General features: G+C 38.7%; 1 protein-coding gene across 2 annotated transcripts; it reads left to right on the top strand.

Moving 5' to 3' along the window:
• The first annotated feature begins 1,957 nt into the window (after positions 1–1,957).
• On the top strand, positions 1,958–21,474 carry ca8 (carbonic anhydrase 8). 2 transcript variants are annotated; one of them, XM_005797058.2, is made up of 10 exons: positions 1,958–2,127; positions 2,206–2,733; positions 7,967–8,158; positions 8,390–8,514; positions 10,900–10,995; positions 11,569–11,631; positions 11,740–11,788; positions 14,021–14,133; positions 16,393–16,587; positions 19,936–21,474. In XM_005797058.2, exons 2-9 carry the CDS (start codon positions 2,661–2,663, stop codon positions 16,525–16,527), a joined length of 846 nt encoding a protein of 281 aa, XP_005797115.1. In that variant the 5' UTR covers positions 1,958–2,127; positions 2,206–2,660; the 3' UTR covers positions 16,528–16,587; positions 19,936–21,474. The 2 variants fall into 2 exon arrangements, with proteins under 2 accessions (XP_005797115.1, XP_023191818.1); XM_023336050.1 differs by lacking the exons at positions 1,958–2,127; positions 2,206–2,733 and adding an exon at positions 3,550–3,870.
• The last annotated feature ends 387 nt before the right edge of the window (positions 21,475–21,861 follow it).

Here is a 21,861-nt window from a genome sequence, read left to right as displayed (position 1 = left end):
TTTTTTCCAGATATGTATTTTCAACGTGAACCTCGACTTAAGTAGATTTTGGTGATTCACCCTTTCATTTTTCTTTCTTTTTGCAGTCCCTGTCGAGAGGAAACAACTTAGTTCTTTTTCTGTGTTGATCAACAAAACAGACAAATAGAATAAAAAGATTTCCAAAGCAAGTTAAAGTAGCATTTTAAATCTTGATGGATAGCAGTAGATCACAAGAATACAAATCTGATCTGTTTTTGTTTTTATGAGCTTGTTGTGTCAAGACTAGATGAACGAAATATTGAAAACTGAAGCCATAGGGAGCAGTTAAAGCCCATTCAGATTACTTATTAATCACGTACTTCTCCTGTGGCAGCCTACACACTGGACAGGAAGAAGGCAGAAACTTCAAGAAGAAAGAGGGAAATGAGAATAAGGAGTACTATATGTGTGTTTTTCAAACAAACTCGTTTGCATAATATTACAATTAATGATAAATACTGTATGCTCTTTGTATTTAAAAGAAATATTGAATTACATGTAATTCCACTTGATGGCAGCATGGAGCAACTGTGTCTTTGTGATCCATGCTAAAACTTACAGCCCTTTTATGAGCAGACCACCTAATAAACATAAGAAAGAAGGTTGGATTTGTAACACATTTTTAGTTTGACTTTATTCTACTGCAATATACTTATTTTAGGTTATTTTCCACATCTTAAGATCAAAGATTTCATGGTACCGTTTGCACGTCAGGCTCAATCTACATTTTTCATACAAAGCCTTTCTAAAAACGTTTTTCTTCTTTTATAGAAACTGGTAAAAGGTATAGATAAATTCTTATTCCTTACAAATCCCTGTGTTGTATCAAAATATGTGGAGAATGAGGCAGACAGGGGTGGCAGCTGGTCAGACGCTCCACGCCCTAATCAGACCAAAAGCTCCATGGTAACTCTTCTGCTGGCTACAAAATTTAATTAATTCCACATCGGACTGAATTTTTCCTGCTGAAATAGAGCATCGCTCATCAGGGGATTCAGTCTTTTTTTTTTTTTTAATTTATCATTAAAACCCACTGATTAAATCTATTATAACAGACATTGTCTGTCATGAGGAATTATTTTTACATCTATGAATGCCATTGTGTGTGCAAATATTACATCAAATAGAACAGCGAGAAATCAAAATACTTATTTTACTTGTGTTTTTCTTATCTTTTTTTTTTTATCTTACTGTAGATTACATATAAATACAGAATTAAGTCTTGAAAAGTAGCTTGAATTCTTTTTTTTTTAATTAGAGCCATTCTCAAATCTGTAAAATGCTGCCTATAAACTGGAAGGAATATGGTTGACTTTCCATAAATTAATTGCGTAGCTTTTAGTTTTAATTTATTCATTTTTAAAGAAGGTTTGCATTCTGTTAATTAGCCAGCAGGGGGAGACGTGTTCAGTTGTTAAAAGATTTGACTCAGTATAGAGGTCACACACTTATATGCATGTTGCTTCACACTTCCTCTGTAGGGCAATAAACATTCATGCTACATAAAAACCCTATATATTTATACATATGTGGGGCAGAAGACACATTCAGTCAGGGTGCAGTTTTGGACTTCAGGTTCTGTTTTTAGATCTACTGTAAGGAAACAAGGGAGCTCGCCTTCATTTCGATAGCTCCAAGGACAGCTTCCATATAAAGAATGTAGGGTAATTAACATCATCAGCCTGCAGGATGTGGATTGGAAAAGAAAGAAGAGGAGAAAAGAACTAGAGGGACAGTCAACTTTTTACTTTCAAACATATTTCTGAAAACAAGAGCACAGAAAAGTACAACGCCCCATTTCTGTTTTCTTTTTGTAAATTAATACGGTGGACATTGGGGAGCCTGAGACGTAATTCGAGACCCCTGCTAAAGCTTGAGTTATTGAGAATTAGGTTGTTTTTTATGTCCATCTTGAAGTCATCAGGGTGGGAGAACAGTCGGGGCTTTTATTCTGTACATTCTGCTGCTTTCTGTCTATTTTTCTCTACCGTTTCCTTCACCCAGGGGTGGGTGTGTGTGGCCTCCAAGAGAAACACCAGCATGACCTTCCTGCCTGCATTCCGACATGCAGACATACAAAATACTGCCAGGAGACCCCAAACAGAAGTAAGGTTAAGGCAATACAACACACAATGCTGGACTACATGGCTTGAAACAATGAGTAACATTTGCTTCCCATTAAAGCTGCACTTATCTGCCTTTCTGTGGAGGAAAGCCACAGTGGTCAGGCACACCTGCAGAGAACCAGAGAGAGAAAGGAAAAAAGAAATGGTGGAAGAGATACAGCAGCGCAAAAAGAGAGAGAGAGTAGAAGAGAGAGAGGAGGAGGAGCACAGTGGAAAGAGAAACAGGCTGACTGCTCCACTCTCATCCATTAGTGGCTTTGTGGACAACAACTAAAGAGAGGGAAGAAGGCGGATTACAGACTTTTAAGAATAACAAAGAGGATAACAACCAACCTAAAGACAAAGTTATAAGGAAGAAGAAGAAAAAAGAAAGTTAATACACTTGAAGGAATCTTCCCAGCAGGCTGAAGAGACTTAACTTTGTCTGCAAGTGAATGAACTTAAACCAGCGTGACTGAGAGAGCTGGGAACACGAATCTGTTTCTACCCAAAGCGAAGGAGCTGGAAGGCACCATGGCCGACAACGTGAACGAGGAGTCAGACTATGTCCCTGGGAAAGATGAGCTGGACTGGGGCTATGAGGAAGGTAGGCTGGTCTCTGCGTGCACACGATGGGATGCTGAGAGTCAGAGTCTGGAGGGGGGTGCGGAGGGGCGACAAGGTGGAGCTTAAATCACGTTTCAGAAGACTCTGAAAAGTTTCCATTTATTTTCACTTGCTGATTTTTAGGTGAAGATGTTGCCTTCATGTATGCTTAATTAATTCAAATGTCATTTGAAGTTTGCACGGCCTCTGCAACATTGCTTGTTGTTGTAAAATAGCTAGGCCCCTCCTTTACGTCGTCTCTGAGGTCAGGCACTACATTTGGCTGAAGAAGTTGAGAAATGTGAGACTTTTTTCAGCTGTTCTTACAGAGCTGGGAGTGTCATAGCAAAAATTATTCACATCTCTTGAACTTCTCCACATTTCATGATGTTACAACCACAAATTATGATGTAGTGGTGCACAAATCCTCGTATAATTGTGAAATCTGAAAAGTGTGGAATGCATTTGTATTCAACTCCCTCTTATCTGATGCCCCTAAATACAACCGGGACAACTATTAGACACATCCTGCTTACATTTTGCATGAGATGTTGAAAAGTGTTATTCACATGTACTCCGTACAATTTGTTTGAACTTGAGGTATTTTGCAAAAAAAAAATCATTTGCAAAAATGTAACTCTGGATATGCAAAGTCAGAAGAGATATTTCCCAAACAACTTGCAAGAAGTATCAGCTCACAGTGCCTGACTACAAATGCACACGACACTTTAAAATGTTGCTTAAATTTTTTTTTTGAAAGCCATCACTTTCCTTCCACCTCATAAATTTGTGCTACTTTGTGTAAGTAAAAAAAAAAAAAAATCTCAACAATCCAACAATCTGCACTGAGGTTTGCAGTTGTAACATAATAACATCTGAAAAAGTTCAAGGTGTATTCAAACTTTGGCAAGACCGTGCAGCTACTGTAGCTCTGATCAGACCTTTCTGTATCGTTAAAGGAAATGTGGACGTTGTCATAATTGCTACCAACTTGATTCCTAGTTTGAAACAGTCATTTTAGTAAAGTTTACAGATATGCAAACCGTCATTCTTGTCTTGTTTCACTTTGTCTTCCTTCTTTTGTTGCTTTTACTGAGCATCCAAGGAAGAGCTCTGATGCAATTCTGTGACTGTTCCTGTAAGTATGCCCAGTGATGCGAAACACTTTCAATGCATGGATTAGATGTGACTGTTTGACAAGAAAATACCACAAGAATCCTATATGAACCCATTAAACTTCATGCTTTCACATTCTGGGTTAATTAGGAATAAACAACTGCAGCAAGACACATTTTAAAGAACAGTTGCATGACTGACTTGAAAACCAAAATAAATTTTTTTTCTGCAGCAACACAAACACTTTTGTTTTCATCCCTGGTAAAATCTTCTTGCCCTCTCAGCCTCTATGAAAACCATTAGACCCTGATTACATGCTAACTGGTTATTTGGGAGTGAAATTCTACCTTCACAACGTATAAACTATCCAGGGACTTAAATTGGAATTGTGTGCTTTGCTTAGGCAAGGTTCAGCTTTTGACCAACCAACAATGTTGATGGATTTGGTATGAAGCAGAGCATGAATTTGTGGAAAAATCCAAATGGCTGTTGTTAGGTTTGGTGGAGGATGAATGATGGTGTCGGCCTGTTTCTCTTCTGAAGACCTTTAAAACCTCGTTTGAGTGCTTGGCGTGAGGGAATCTCTTAAAATGGATTGTCGATCAGCATGAAACTAATCCAAAATATGTGGTAGAAAACACAGAAACAAAAGTAATTTAGCTAGAAACACGTATTTTCTCATGTGGCAGTTTTTTCCCTTTGAGTGAATTTAGTCAAATAGAGGTTGGATTTCCCCAAAAAATGTTCATATTATAAATGTGTTGCTATACAATAAAAACAGATTTATTTTAGGGTACATCTTTACCAGAAGTGCTAACGAATTTGTATGCATCTGTAAGTTCACACAAGCTTGTTATCAGGTAAAATCTACACAGACTCAGTTCATCCATAAGTGAAGAAATACAATGTTAAAATAGATTTTACTGTTTGTAAAACTTAACAGATTTATATTTTCCACTCCATTTTCCACGTGGAGAGCTTTACTGTGTAAACACAAACCCGAAACAATAACAGTCCATGCTAAGGTATGGACTGAATACTGATGCAGCTTTTTCTCTTGGCACATGTCAGGATGTTCTGGTTGTTAGTGTTTTTTTTATCCAGTGGGAACGAGTTTCTGGCAGGCTAAGCTAGCAAGTTTGTAACCACAACTTGACATAAGCATATAAGTAAAAGAAGGAGCTCTGGCTGATCTTAAAACGACAAAATGAGAGGAAAGAAAGTCAAATCGTCTCTACTGGGCCTTGCAGAGTTGAATGCAGGGTGAATTTAGTCTTTTCAGTGCTGCAAGGAAACCCGGTGTGTGTTCAGAAAACTGTTGTCATGGCTTTAGTTGCTGAGGAAGGAGGGAATGTGGCAGCCTCCCCTCTTTTCTCCAATGGTGAGGAGAAAGGCATCAGTCCCTGCTGCAGAAAAGCACATGCTCTCTATAAACTCTCTAAACTCTCACTCGGCTTGTCTTTTGGAGGGACTAAAGTTTTTTAAAGTGATTGTTTCCTCTTCCTAAAAACTCACTGCAAAGTGTTCTGCTCTCACTGTGTGATGATGTCGCTCTCAAAACTGAAGTGAAACCAGACTGTGAGTATCACTGATGAGTATCATGGCGTCTTCCACATTCAGTCAGAGTAAATACAATGAATTTGCATCCATAAGCAATAGATTCCATCTGATACTCTACAGACAAATATATACAAAATCTTAGTCTCTATACTCTTTATGCATGCTTGCATGTTTCTTTTATGATTACTTGTATTGGGTAGGACAATCTGACCCTGTTTCTGTAACCATGACCTGTTTCATTTTCAAGATCTCAACACTCTCACAGTCACAGCAGTGACTACAGTGAGACGTCCTGTTTCAGAAAACAGAAAGCTGGATGGACCTTACAGGAGGCACAGAGACAGCAGATGCACCACAAAATCAACTGAAAAACATTTGACTTTGACTAAAGGAGAGACTTATTTATGTGTTCACGTGAGACTCCTTTTTTTTTTTTTTTTTTTATCAGCGCTCTTCATGGATCACGGTACTCTTGAATAAGACAAAGTTGATTTAAATCAATCTGAAGGATTCTATTGGTGAATTCATTAAATGAAACCTGTTTTTATTTATTACGAAACATTATCATTATTATTTTTTCTCAAAGTATTTGAATAGGTTTAGTCCCATTCCTTTGACACCTAGTAACCCAGTAGAGTCATTAAATCACAAAAATGTGGTGGTAAACCACCTTTTGGTTTCAGATGGAAGACTAAATAAAGACGATGCAGCTGGACCGTTGTTAAAATGGTTTGGATTTTACATATTTAATGACATAGCATGTCTTACGTATTCAGAGTACTTTTTGTTTCAAATCCAAACATGAAAAACAGAGTAGAGAGAACCACCCCGATTCATCATTTCCATCAGAATACTCCATCACAGGTTTCAGTTTTAATATTCTAAGAAACTAATTTCAAACTTGACGAGAAAGGACGGCAGAAAATGACTTATGCAAACAATAAAATGAGTAGGTAAGTAGGTAGTGCCATTTTGAATCACCTCTACTGCCACATCCTCTGTCAAAACAGCGGGTTTTCGTCTCTGTGAATAAAATACATCAGAAATACATACGGTATTTCCAGGATGTAACCTTTTAAAGCTTGATGAATCGGTGTGAGAGAGCATCCAGCTCACCCCCACGCTCCAGGGAAAACACATACCACACAGACGCAACAACCCCAAACTCTGACGTTCAACCTTTTTTTTAAACGTATTACCTCCAAACAAAATCTAGTGGAACCAACTGTCTTCAGCAGCCACCTGATTAGTAATTAGATCTCATCTCAGTGTAGTTTAACTTCAGTATAAACCCAGCTGTTCTGTGAAGGTCTCAAATGACAAACTGCATTAGGAAGATCAAGAAACATACCGATCCTGGAAGAAATCCTCTTCGAGGCTGCAAACAACACACAACCAGAGCTAAAGCGGAGCGAATCAGGGTAACACATGTGTTAGCATGGCCTATTTAAAATCTAGAACTAAATACAATAGAGAATTTGTGGCAGTCAATCTGACTGAACTTGAGCAATTTTGCAAAGAGGAATGAGCAAAAGTTTCTGTCTCTAGATGAGGAAAACTAATAAAGACCTCAATCAAACAATCAATTTTATTTATAAAGCACCCTTCATTCTAAAAGCAGCTCAAAATGCTGTACAGATCAATTCAAACAAACAATTACCCACCCCAACCCCACAGGGGAAAACACACAACTGCATGGAAAATGCAGTTAAAAAGACGGGTCTCTTAAATACAGCAACATTTTCTGCGGCCCTCAGATTCTCTGGCAGACCGTTTCACAAACGGGGGCCATAATACTGGAAATAAGCCTCACCATAAGTGTGTGTTCTGACTCTTGGGCTTGTTAATAGTACGGTGCCAGAGGACCTCAGGGCCTGCAGAGGAACCTCTGTAAGGTATTAGCAGCTCTGCAAGGTAAGATGGTGCAAGACCATTAAGCCGTTTAAAAACCAGTAAGAGAATCATAAAATCAATCCTGAGACGTACTGGGAGCCAATGCAATGATTTTAAAACAGGTGTGATGTGAGCCTGAACTTCTGGTCTTGGTTAGCACTCGAGCAGCAGAGTTTTGTAACAGAGAAAGCTGTTCAGGGTATTTTTTAGGGAGACCAGAAAGCAGGGCATTACAATAGTCTATACGGCTGGAAATAAAAGCAGGCTTCAGAGTCTCAGTATTAGCGAGGGAGAGAATAGGACGAACTCTGGCTGTGTGTTTTAGATGGTACCATCCTGTTTTAATTATTTGTTCAATATGACGAATAAAAGCAAGATCGGAGTCAAGAAGAACTTAACACACAAAACCTGCAGGAGTAATTTTAGCAAAAGATGGTTTGCTAACAATACAATTACCACTTTCAAAACTTTCTGTTGTTCTCATTCTAATGTATCATTATTCACCGCGTTGGCTTTTCACAATTAAATACAATGGGATGAAATAAGATCCAGTTAAAAGGTGAAAGTATATTTGCAAGGCAGCGCATTATGCACGACAATCGTTCAAGCTTACGAATCAGACTTGGATGGAAACATATATGTTTGTTGTGGATTTTCACTCATAGGTGTAGAATGGGGACTCCATTTCCCAGCAGCCAACGGCGAGTACCAGTCTCCGATTAATCTCAACTCAAGGGAAGCGCAGTATGACCCCTCCCTCCTGGATGCTGGCTTAACACCAAACTACGTGGTGTGTCGAGACTGTGAAGTCATCAACGACGGGCACACTGTCCACATCCTTCTCAAGTCCAAGTCAGGTCAGTCCCAGGAGACATGCTGAGAGAATGCAAGAAGCATGCTCAGGTATCGGTGTTAGTCTCTGTGGTTTATTGGTGTTACTTGCTACAAGAGAAAACAAAATCACCTCTGTCCAACCCCATATGACCCATTTTCTCCCCTGCTGAGTCGCTCTCTACATGTTGAATTATGCCTTTGCTTCCTGTTTACACTTGCTTAGACCTCATTGTGGTTTCCTTTGCTTTTGTCAGTGGTTACTGGGGGTCCATTGCCTAGTGATCATGAGTATGAGCTTCACGAGGTTCGATTCCACTGGGGCAAAGAGAACCAGAGAGGATCAGAGCACACCGTCAACTTCAAGGCTTTCCCTATGGAGGTACACAGGACAAGCAACACACCCTGCTCCAAGAAAAACATTGTGTGTTTATACCTCCGGATCAGACATTGATCCTTATACGCATGACATTGGAGCTGCTTGAGCCCAAACAAGTAACTCCTCTGATCTTTGCGACTATCATTTATTTGGAATACAGAAAAGGAGGGATCTCCAGATCTCCTTTTTCATATTTCGAATCCTTTTGCGACTCATAAAGCTCACAGGCATTGTCCGATTTTTTTAATGTAAGATATCAGCCAGCAGCCTCTGTAACTCGAGATTAAGCCTTCAGTCCACAGAGAGAACCTTATCAGGTGTGTTTTGAAGATTAGAGAGATGGCTTGCAACCTGGATGACCTAGCAAGAACCATAAAAACATAAAAATGACTTCACTCACCCACTCTGACAAAGTTAGAGTGGGTGTGTGGAACGTCATTCTCACTAGTCTTCATGTATTCGTTACACACGTACACATCTGAGAGGTTCATATCTTAGTCAGCTCTTATGTGGAAGATAACATGGTGCGCAACTATTTTGATTTTATTTAACCCGCATGAGGACTGGGATGCAGATCTCAACCAAATTTAGGAAAAATTACAACACATATTATGTGCGTTGATCAGGTAAAAACTACAAAGTTATAAATCCTGCCTCTTTTTTCTACATGTTCTGAAAGTACACACAGCTCTCTGAGTGAAAGACAAAGTGATCCTTAAGGGTGTGTCTATCCAGGAATGATGATGTAAAATGTGCTTTTATTGCCTCCCGATATGCATCCATGACTTTCCCAAACTGAAGATGTAAAAGAAATCCAGGAAGATTAATCTGTTCCATCAAAGCGAGTTTTATACCACAGGTTAAGATATTTACTTCCCAGAACCTCAATATGAAGTAAAATCTACAATATCCATTTAAGAAAAATCACTTTAGGCCTGGTGGTGTTCAGTTTGTTTAAGTTAATACTTTGTTCCACTAGAGGTCGCTGTATCAAACATCTGTGATGCTTTCTGCCTGCCTTTTTTTTTCTCTTGATATTCGATTTGGCTGCTGTGAGTTATGCAATTGAAAATAAGGCTTTGGCTTTTAAAAGTCCCATTTAATATATTTTAGGAAAAAAAGAAGAAACAAACAAACAAATAAATATGGATAATTGTTTAGTTGTCGTCAGGCTGTCCACAGCCAGTCCTCTCCAGAGTGAATATTGCTGCCCTCATGTTGTCCATTAGCTTATCTTACAAGAGGAAGATGCAGGATGGAAAATTAACCAGCTGACATCGGAGCAGAATCAGGTTTCCCCGAAAGCAGCAGACAACGTTGAAACCAAATGTTCAGACACACTGCATTAAAAAACACATTCCCTTTCTCTTCGTAAAAGTCCGACTGAAATGTAATTTAGTTTTAGCTCAGTTAGGAATAATTCCAAAGAGAGGTTTTTAGATCATTTTTAATAACTTGATTCAAATTTAGCTCAAAGGCATTTTACTCACTCCGATAGTGAGTAAAATTCGATAGAATTACTGGCTAATTATTTAGGTGTTGTTAAAAAAAACAACCTTTCACGATGGTTTGCTGCAGCTTTGGCCCATTCCTCCTGAAGGAACTGGTTTAACTGATTGTAGGTCGCCTTGCTCACAGGCACCTTTAAATCTCTGCCAAATAACTTCTAACGGGATTGATATCATCTTTGTTGTCAGGATGAATTTTGATGGCATGTTTAGAATCATTACACCACTTGTGCCCAACAAGCTCACCTTCCTGGCTGTTGTCTTAAAATGTTGCTTGAATATTCCTCATGATGGCATCTATTTTATGATTTTATGTGTAGACTCATAAAGTGTTACTAAATTGTAATATGGATGGACATTACCTTGATTTTTATACTTGCATGCCATTATTTGAGCAGATAAACCCAAATGATGAACCACATCTGTGGAGATCTACAAGCTTAAACTTGCAGAAGCTTGCAAAGCGACGGCATCATCATGTGGGTGTTCACAAAATGTCTCAGTGCTTGTAAGCTTCTCGATTTGGCGTAAGTCATTTTGGTAATTCTAAGTCACCTTCTTTTTATACAATGTATTCAAAAACTCTGCTTCAGCTGTAAATGTAGCACACAATGGGATTCCAAAAAAGTAATTTTTCCAACAAATTTTGGCGAAATTAGATTTTTTTTTTTTTTTTTTACAGAGAAATCAGGGTATGTCCAGTTCATTAGACTTTTCACTTGGAAACTTTCACAGTTTCCAGTCAGTCTTTGTTTTACGTAAACCAGACGAGGAGTTCATCACAAGCATCTGATGTTTCCTGCACACTCATCGTGTTAACGACTAGAAACGCCCTTAAGGTTGCAGTTTATGTTGTATTGTCTTTTTGTTTTGTCCTCAGCTCCATCTGATTCACTGGAACAGCACTCTCTTTAACTCACTAGAAGATGCTTTGGGGAAGAAGAATGGAATCCTCATTATAGCACTTTTTGTCCAGGTAAGTACACCTGGAACTCAGATCATATCAGAGCTTTGTTTTTTTTCTGAAGAGGTTAGAGGTCTTAGTGAATATTTTATTCAGGAAATGGAAATTAGTGCTCGCATTTATGTATCATTCTTCTTTCGTCCAGTAATATGGTTAATAAATTGCAAAATATTATTAATTAGCACATTGATAATCTCATATTACGCATAAATAAGGCACCACCATTACAGCCACTACAAGTGAGGTGAATAAGACTCATTATTGCTTAAAAATATCACCTGCTGATTCATGCTAGCTGACTAAGATCTCTTATGAAGTGGCAGCTCGGCTCTGTGATGAGTGACGGTACCCGAGGAAAACACCTCATTCTTTTGAACCCAGTCATTCCTGACCTCCTGCGGTCTCAGTCTCACACATCCTGTTTTCTACAATGTCTGTTCTTTAATCTTCCGCTTTTTCTTCCTGCATGATAACAGAACATAGACTTATCTCTGCTGAAAAAGGCAGCTGACATTGTGAAAACAGCCACCGGCAGCAGTGATAAGTCTGTGCTGAAACCCAAAATGCGTGTGTTTTTTGTATCAGATTGGCAAAGAGCACCTGGGCCTAAAGGCCATCACTGAAGTCCTACAAGACCTGCAGTACAAGGTGAAGCCTGTGTGATGGCGAACAGCAGAGATTTTATTCAGAATCGCGGCGTGAGGGTTGATGTGTCGTGAACGTAACTGCTTCTTTTTGCCACTGCATTTTCTTTAGGGGAAGAACAAGATAATCCCATGTTTTAACCCCAACACGCTCCTACCTGGTAAGACAGACATGATTTGATCTCAAATCTTCATGTTCAAGTTAAAACCCTAAATCTTTGAGCAACACTCAAATATTTGCTAACTCAAATATTTGAGTTAGCAGCCGAACAGAATAGCATATGGGAAAATAACACTGATTCTTCTGGATGCCGCCCGTGTAAATTAGAGACATGTAGAATAGAAAAACAGGTTTATAAATGTTTGTTGTAGTAAAACAGAAAAATCCCTTTTAGATTATTCTAGAATAAAGCTGTTGATTCCCTCTGATCTGTACAAGATAAAAATCATACAGGGTCAAATAAATGCATCTAAATTCACCGATATGAAGCAATGTGGACCTCGACTGCATGCCTTTTGTAGCCGTCAGTAAGCTTTTGGCATAATTTTCTTATCAGAGTTAGTACAGTTCATTTAAACTGGTTGGTTTCCTGACATAATTTAATGCTCTGAAAATTGGATTAAGGTTCTAGCCGTTTGAAAAGAATGACATCAATAAGTGTTTGGGATTGCTGCCATGCTGGAACAAACAGTTGTTCCCATGTTTCAATAATCTGAATAAAAATGTGACCATGAGATTAAAGGAAAGTGGCTTTGGGACAACTTTTACCATGAAGTGGAAGCTGCTAAACCACCAGTTTATACAGTGAAATGGAAAATTGCTTCTTTCTTAAGAGGATGTCAAGAAAGAAGCACTACCTCAAAAGCTGACACCTTTTTAATGAACAAGAATCAATCAATCAATCAAATTTTATTTGTATAGCACATTTCAGCAGCAAGGGTTTTCAAAGTGCTTTACATCATATCAAACACAGAAACACAATGCAACATAGAATCAACAATCAAAACACGACATTAAGTCAGGTTCCATCAATAAATTTGTAATTAATTACGTTTCAAATACAATCCTAAACAGGTGGGTTTTTAGTCGAGTTTGCATCCATAAAAGGTTTACCTGTTACACTCCTACTGTGTTATATGGAACAAAATACCTATTGCTGTTTTTATTCCCACTCACGATCACAATCACATAGTTTAAAACAATGTACACAGCATTTTAATGGGCTTCTGGCACAAGGCTCCGTACCTCTTTCACAGAATTTCGCTCTGGGACTCCGCCGTCCCTCACGGATTTTTGTGCAATTCTATGGTACGTGTTAGTGTCTAGAAATTACAGGGTTTGTGTTACGCGCAAAGACCCTCAGTCACTCGCCGTTTTTCTTCCGGCACCAGGCTCCGTACACCTCTCACAAAATTTTGCTTTGGGACTCAACATAGAATCAACAATCAAACCATGACATTAAGTCAAGTTCCATCATTAAATGTGTAATTGATTAAGTTTCAAGAATGCGCATTTTCAGTTTCTGCTCACTTGGGAAAAAAAGATTTTGCTATATTTGGCTGCAAGAACAAGAACAATATTTGGAGGAGTCAAACTGGACAGGACAAATTTTGGGTGTGTAGTTGCAAGTTGGGGAAACAGTAAGCTTTGCTTCCTTTTGTTGAGCTAGCTGCTTCTAGCAATGCCAGCAATGTTTCTCTTCATTTATAAACTGCAAAAAGTGACAAAATGTCAAGTAGGAAGTTGTTTACAAGCTACATAAAATCCATCATGCACATAGTTCTATCAAACATCTGTCAGTGAAAGCATCAATCTAATATTAGCATATGCAAAACCCACAAGATGTGGCAAATATGTTAATAGGGAGAATAACTACCAGAGTTTTGTGCTCAAAGTTTCAAGGAAATTGGACAGCAACATAACATCTGCAGACAAAACATGACTATTGTTGTTCTGATGTAGCAGGTGGAAAGTCGGTGCTAGCGTGGGGGGAGGAAGGGCGAAACATCTGACTGGTATTTTGAGAAGGAAAGAGGGTTTCAGAATGTCTGACGCATTCATTATTTTTGCCACATCGGAGTGCAGTATGTTCTCTTTGTAATTCATAGTTTCATCAAATCAAATGTTCCCGTTGGTCCTCTCCTCCCTTTTATTATCACTACTAAAGCCAGCGGATAAATTCCTGAGACTTTAACTTGTTTTGTAGTTTGTGCCTCTCTTGAGCCCCTAATAAATACAGAACGATCCCTCATTCCCATTTGAGTTAAATTCTGTCAGGTCTGTTTGCTCTTATTTAAAAAGAGCAAGGGAGGGAAACCTATTAAGTTCTTGCAAAAGCCAGCATTTCGACACGGTATAGTTGAGGATTAAGTGTTCTCTTTGTGATCATTAGACCCGCTGCTGAGAGACTACTGGGTGTATGAAGGATCTCTGACCACACCGCCTTGTAGTGAAAAAGTGACCTGGATACTTTTCCGCTATCCCCTCACCATCTCGCAGCTACAGGTATGGAGTCAGACATTTGGATTCTCCCACAAGCAAAAATGTTTTTTTTTTTTTTTTTTTTTAAGGTTTTCTTCATCTTTAGTGGCTCTCTCTCAGTCTGAAACCACCATCACATTGAAGAAAGCATAAACTGTTTACATTGAAAATAAAGGTTGCAGCAATACAAATCAGAGGTGTGACTAATCATCTAGCTAATGACTGATTCACCTAGCCTCCTATATTTATTTATTTTCTCCAGCTTTTTATAACAAAATATACACTGCCCAATCCGTCTTTGATTAATATTATTCTACAGGAGCATGAACCACAGTTTTCTGGCATTCTCCACAAACGGCTCCATGCAGGAAGCCTTTCCTCCCACTACCAATCCATAAGTCTGTCATGTTGCCTTTGATTGATTTAAACTTTAATTCAACCTTTGGTTGACTCGTGGCTCTCTTCCAAAGGTTTTTTTGTTGTTGTAATAGATAAAGGTGCTAGCCCTCTGACATTTATTTATGTCTTTCATCTTGACTACACTTTGGCTTGCTAACCCTTTGAAATGCTCTCACAAAGAGGTCTTTCTGCCAGTCCCGCCTCAGGCCATGTGTGCGGTGCGGGTGCACAGGGCGAAAAGAAAGCAGGCGAGATCTGAAGACGATGAATCAGTTTGTTTGGACTTAATCAAATATGCGTGCATCCATACTTTAAGACATGAACAGAATTCTGTATTTCATTTCACACTGAGTTTTAAAATGAAGATTAGGAACAATGTAATAATTTTTTTTTTTTTTTTTGGCCAACAACAACAACAACAACACAGAAGGATTTAGACTATGAGCATGTCAGCTGAAGCACTTAACAAGAGCCAGTTTTCTCCTGCGGTTCAGCATAATGGAACAATTAGAAGGGGTTCAAATGAGCTATTAGTGGCTCCTGATTGCAGCAAATCCGGACATGGACGGATAAATGCGATTGACTTACTCTGATAAAGGCAACTTCCATTGTTGTTAAACAGATCTGGACATGTGGACATCAGTAGGTAACACCGCAGTGGCCAGTTGTGTTGTTGTTGTTCAGTAATGAAACGTATTTATGTCTCATGTCTTTCGTGTGGGCTCACCGGTTCCTAAAATTTTGAAAAGCAAAAATTGGTGTGCGTCCCTTCATTTGTAAATAAAAAATAATTTATCTTTTTGCTCAATGTCTGATCATGCAGGAGAAAGGCAACAGTGACGTAGATATATATTTTTTCTTCCAATTCTTGCCTAGTCTAGTTGACATTTCTTGTTTTCCAAGCGAACTACATCATCCACTTTCGTTCATCATCAGGGTTTTCTACTGGAATCCATGAGATTAGAATGAAGAAAACTGAACTAAAAAATGTTAGTTTACAAAACCGCAGTGCTTTCATCTGAACTGTTAATTTTTTGTTAATCTTAGCTATCCTTTTATTGCTTCTTGTTCCACATTTCCCATATTTATCTCAGATTTCATCTCTGACCTAAACCAACAGACTACCGGTTCAACAACTGTCAGAATAATCTGGCCAAAAATACTGCAAATAATGTTAGGTGTGCAAAATGAAATGCACTGAACATACAGACTCATCTAGTGGTGTGAAGGTTTCTCATCATGCTTTAACTGGATGAACCTAATAAAGCATAAAAAACCCCAGCAAGTCCTGCTTTCCTAGAAAATGCACTTCAAACATCCTGTTGTTATCAATTGCTACAAGACACACTCATTCTGTGTGTGCAGAGTGAGTGTGTGCAGAGTGAATGTGTACACATACATGCCAGACACCAGTTGCCATGCCCACAGCCTTTGCACATTTAGAGGGCGCCGTAAAAGTTTCGACAGCCAACCAATTACGCAGCAGTTCAAGAACTGCTGTTTGTTTTAGCGATGTGGGTCATTCTCTCTGTTACGTGTGTCTAGAAGAGATGCAATCTGCAACTGCAGCAATTTCACATAAAAAGGAAGTTGCATTTTCAGGTTTTTTCTGCTTGTGGCTTTGATTTTTAAACGTTCTGGCCAAAGAACGACAAAACCGTAAACTGTTCCCTCAGCAGACCAGAGATAAGACATGCATCGCCTACACACCTTCTACCTGAATTGTCTCAAACATTAATGCTTTGGAGAAATAAAACCTTTTATAAAGAGAAAAGTGTCTGAATAATCCAACAACATCATACCCTCAGATGTAGCAGTGAACCTTGTAGTGAACTGTGAGGTTGGGGCCTTTTTTGTTTTTATTTTTCACTTCTCTGTTTGCAGATCGAGGAGTTTCGGAGGTTACGGTCGCACATCAAGGGGGCGGAGCTGCTGGAAGGAAACGACGGGATGCTGGGGGACAACTTCCGCCCCACCCAGCCGCTCAGTGACAGGATTGTCCGCGCCGCCTTCCAGTGACTTTCACTTTCCTGTGCCATCTCAGTGAAACTCTGGGGCCTACACATACAAAAATAGAAGGTAACAGCTTCGACAGAGAGATCAGCTGTCCCCGATTGCAGAGGCAAATGCAAACTTTTATCCTTGACAATCTGGTTCTGTCTCAAACAAGAAATATGAAACTTATGCAGCATTTTCGCTATGAAAGACACCCCAACCCAGAATGTGTTTTACTTGTCCCAAAACACCATCCTCAGAGTTATAAGTGTGCTCAGCAGATTTCCTCTCAGGAGACACGTTTTTTAATGGAAGAAGGTGCATTGTCCCAGAGGCAGCAGATCAAGCCCTGGAAGAACTAACCCAGTTCACTTACTAATCTGGGACTAGCCTATATACATCGCAGTGAAAGAGGAGGCTTCAGATTTAGCTCAGCAGCACTGCGGCAGAGCTAAACGCAGAGTGGTGGGGAATAGAAAAACATTTTTAAAAAATACCTAATTCCATCAGTCTAGTCTTTTAACCTGGAGGGTTAAAAATCACAAAATTGTTAGAAAAAATCCCAAAATTAAGACGCTACACTGCCTTGAAAAATATTTGACTCCTTTATTCTTGTTTTCCTGTCTTTTTTTTTTTCAAATCTAAATATTAAAAGTCATCCAGTTTCTTTTTCAAATATTAGACAAGTTTAGCAAGTAAACACAAAAGTCAGGTTTTAAACGGTAATTATCAAGGAACCATAGTCTGCCTTGCCTGAAAAACAACTGCTATGAAGGAGTTATGGCTTAAAACTCAGGCTTTTTAGAAACCACAAAGGTGCACTCCCTTTTGTGCTTCGGGTTATTGTGCTGAAATCAAGCAAATTTCGGCAATCTTCAAATCACATACGCAGTAGTGGTTACAACGAAAGCTATTGGCACAAATTATATATGGCTTCTACATCACCGAGCAAGATTTTTCATCTAGATATTCAAAAATCAGCTGTTTATGCTTGAAGCCCACAAATGTTAGACTGTGACTAAAATGTTCATTTTTGTTATCTTTTCTAATAGGTCATTACTCCTGCTTATTTAATTGCTATACTCCTTAATTCATTGCATGCTTTGCAGTTCAAAAGGAAAGTATTTTAGGAAAGTGGATTCCTAAAATACGGTTTCCATGAATGCTTATTTGACCTGCGCAGAGTTCTTCATGACCCTCTGGTACAGCTGGATGCAGGAGAGCAGTCGTAATAAACTTGCACTGTAGTTTGTATTTAATTTGGGGGAAACAGAAGGGCTGGATGTAAGCAGAAAAACAGAGACGTGTGTCGAAAGGGGGAAGGTAGAGGGGCTCTGAGATGAGGCGAGGTGGGAATGCCATAGGATTGAAAGAGGAGGAGGCAGACGGAGCAGAATGGATAGGAACAAAAGGGGGCTATTGTTATAGGGGTGGAAACAGATACTGATGTGGTCCCTGCAACACAAGCCCACCTGTGAATGAGGTAGAGGAGAACTGGTGTGGAACAACCGAGGTCAAAACATCCTGGTTTCATCATACAGGCGATGTTTTCCTACTGCTAGCTTGCAAATGCTGGGGCTAACAATGGATACAAGCTGCACACGCCAATAAATCTCAATATGAACTCCCCACTGATGAGAAGATGTGCTGTGTGAATAAGAATCCTCTCTTTATAGTTTTCATATCCATCATTTTCTAATGTTATTGATGCTTTCAGCAAAATGGCTAACTCATTGACAAAGTTCATGCAATTGTTACTTCATAATAAAGTTGTAATTTGATATCTCGCACTTTGAACTGCCTTGTTGCTGAACATGTGCTATGTAAATAAAATTACCTTACCTTACCGTAGCTTTGTAGTAAAGAAATAGGGCGATTTTTTTTTACCATCTGAGATTAAATCAGGGAGTTTAGAAGCCCGAGAACGTCTCTGGTGTGAAGTAAATGGTTGGGAACTTCGTGTTGAGCGGGTGTTTGCTGCAGAAGGGACTGGTCCACTTTACAAAATATATGGGATAATAACCAAAGAACATTATGTGGATGTATTGAAGCAATTTCTCAACATGTCAGCCAGGAATTTAAAGCTGTGGTACAAATAGGGTTACCATGTGGACAGTGACCCTAAGCACAGCACCAAATTGGCTACAAAGTGGCTTGAGGACAACAAAGGCAATGTTATGAAGTAGCCATTATGAAGCTGTGATCTCTGTCCCATTGAAAATAAGCAGGCCCATTGAAAGTGTGTCTGTGAGCACAGTGACCTGCAAACATGACTTATAAGAGTAATGGACCAAAGTCCAGGTGAGAAAGGTGGAAAAAGATCACCTAAAATCACTAGTTGCAGCCGTACAGTTTAAAGATATTTCGACTTAACATTATTATTGTTAAGGTATTGAAATATACAGCTCTAGAAAAACGATTAAGACTACTGCAATATTATTAGTTTCTCTGATTTGACTTTTTATAGGTTTATGTTTGAGTAAAATGAACATTGTTCTTTTATTCTATGAACTACTGGCAAAATGTTTCCGAAATTCTAAGCAAAAAATTAGTATATAGTATTCGCAGAAAATGAGAAATGGTCAAAATAACGAAAAAGATGCAGCGCTTTCAGACCTCAAATAATGCAAAGGAAACAAGTTCATATGCATTTAGAAACAACAATACTAATACTTAAACTCAGAAAGAGTTGAGAAATCAATATTTGGTGGCTTCAATGGGGTTTTCAATGGGGTTCAGTGCAGTGGCTCTCTTCAGTTTTTTCCAGAGCTGTATAGTATAAACTTCTGGAACTGACTAAAGTAATTCATTCATATACAAGAAATACATTTTTATGAAACCTAACTGATTTAAATCAGAAAATGTTAAGTCTGATTACAGTAAGTCGTTATACACTGCATGTAAACACCTTTTTTGGGAGGGTTCATTGTAGGGTTATTGTCTTTGCAGGCTGTAGGTTTGATTTCAGCTTCCCCCAGTCACATGTCGTCAATTTGTTTGTCAGTGAATGAATGTGTGCAACTGAGTGCGGCAGGGTGAATGTAGTTGTAGTGTAAGGCGCTTTAAGTGGCCAGTATGACTAGACAAGCGCTATATAATGCTGTACATTTAGGCTTTTAAAGAGGCTTTGTGTTTGGATTGGACTGCAAGCTGTATGTAAAGATGGAAAATGTTCAATTTTGCCTACCTTTTGCAACACCCACAGAGGTCAAACCCCATTAACCTTTTACTAGTTTGCCCCAGTTGTGTTTTTTTTTTTTTCTCTCCACCTCGGTAAATGAGCAACAGTGTTGCTGAAAAGCTGCTTACACGGGAATCATAAGGAAAAAAGGCCGTAAAGGTTCTCCATTCTTTCCGTCTGTTGGTCCCGGGAGGACTATTAAGCACATCTGGATTTCTTTTAATGAGATTCATGTTTTTCTTTCTCTACAGAAGGAGAAGAAAACAGAGGAGTGGAAACGGGAAGAAAGAGGGGAAATTAATGTGATAACAGATCCAAGACAAACTAGAAGAGGATGAAAAAGCTTTTAGTGTCACCGCCTTCACTCCAGGCTTTGTGTGTGTGTGTGTGTGTGTCAGTACATGTAAGTGCAGCCATCGTTTTCTGTATTGTTTCTCACTCCTCCCCGTATTTTTGCTGTGCACATCGACTGTTCATGTGTGTATTTGTTACACGTTCGGTTTGGGGCGTTATTGTGTCTGCGTGCTGAATGTGTGTTGTGACTAAATGATGAGAAGTTTCCGCAGTCGTCACAACAGGATGAAGAATCGTCCGCAGACGAACAAGAAGCCTGAAAAACACACACTGGGATACAGTCTCACACACTAACCTGTCATGTTCTCCATATTTTAATACGCATATTTTAATACTCCACTTAAAATAATACTATTATCATTCTTATGAGATGAATATTAATAAACTTAAATATAAAAAACTGTTTTAAACGGAAACTGTGAATAAATGGCTTCTGAAGTTCTATGTTCCAGCTCATTTTCCTTCTTCTGGCAGTGAATTCAACACCACTTTCATCTTTTAAAATACAAGTGAAATAAAAATGACTGCTTTCAAATTAACATATGAAAACAATATGTGGTTGTTTTAAGGTACTATACATCAAATGGAGCTGGTACGATTTATAGGAACGATGACTGTGACTGGAAAGAAACAGTAAACTACAACTTACTAAAAAAAAAACAGAGTCTGTACATGGCCCCCCAAAAAGAGCATCTTACATGCCATTCACAAAGCAAACACTTCTAATGACATCCAGATGAAAACTGGCCAATCAAGTTAAACAGACGTGGGAAATACGTTTTTCTTTAGCGTTAGAGACCAGTTGTTGTCTTTTGACTCACAGCGAGCTTCAGGTGCTGATATCAAGACACTGTAAGAACTACAGGAGTCCGATTTGGGGAAGGGTTCCTAAATGAATTGCTAGTTTGGATGTTTGTAACCCTATAAATCCTAAACTTAGCGGCGACAATCCAGCCAAATTTATAGTACCGTAATTCCGCCACACTTTGCGCTATCTGAAAAATTCCAACGTTTTTTAAAATGGGAAACGTTGCTCTTTCCAGCCATTACGGTAATTTTACTCCCGTCCTTGGCAGGGAAATTAATCTGAGGGGCACTCTTTTAATAGGCGGTAAATTACGAAAATGCTAGATATGGAAAGTTCCAGTTGTTATGGATAAATGGGCAAATATATTTACTCACAGGACATTTAAAGAACTGCGTGCAATTAAAATAAACACAAAATATCCAGGCGGTGGTTTTAAATTTAGGACATAAAGGGTTGCATTTGTAAAAAAAAAACACAAATGAATACTTTCTGTATTTCACTGTTTAACTTGAAATAAGTGTTAAAATCAAGTCAGATTGTTTTTTTATTATATGGAGTCTATATGAATGTGTACTGCACAAAGTTTTGGTTTATTGTCAGAATAAAAATGAAACTTGTGCATTCTTGACTCTGCAGCTTGTTCTTTTTTTGTTCCTCTCCTCTCATCAATTAAAATGATGGTAAAGTTTCTTTTTCACATCTTGAAATATGTATTCTGCTTTTGAACTGCAGCCTAAATAACACACAGCTTCCTTTAATCCCCCAGCAACCAGCCTATCCACCCAGTCATGACCTGGTCATGTATTTATTGGTGTGGAGATTATAGTTTATGCGTTATTGCTACTTGTTGACATCCTTTTGCCTGCAACTAAATATGGGAAGCAAAACTTGCAAGTGTTATAATGAAATATATTACTCCAGAAAACCTTTCCAAGATTACAGAGAACATCTACCGACTGTGATTATCTAGCTTGTTGTTCACGTTTTTGTAAATTTAAAGTACAGAAATAGATAT

This window comes from Xiphophorus maculatus, chromosome 6 (assembly GCF_002775205.1).
Source record: "Xiphophorus maculatus strain JP 163 A chromosome 6, X_maculatus-5.0-male, whole genome shotgun sequence".
NCBI classification, from domain to species: domain Eukaryota; kingdom Metazoa; phylum Chordata; class Actinopteri; order Cyprinodontiformes; family Poeciliidae; genus Xiphophorus; species Xiphophorus maculatus.
The sequence above is the reverse complement of the archived record's forward strand: the minus strand, read 5'-3'. Positions and strand labels throughout refer to the sequence as shown.

Coding starts and splice junctions, on each gene's coding strand:
- ca8 (XM_023336050.1), top strand. CDS start 3,768: ATGCAAACCGTCATTCTTGTCTTGTTTCACTTTGTCTTCCTTCTTTTG. Junction 3,871..7,966: donor GCAATTCTGTGACTGTTCCT/GTAAGTATGCCC, acceptor TTTCACTCATAG/GTGTAGAATGGGGACTCCAT. Junction 10,996..11,568: donor TTATAGCACTTTTTGTCCAG/GTAAGTACACCT, acceptor TTTTTGTATCAG/ATTGGCAAAGAGCACCTGGG.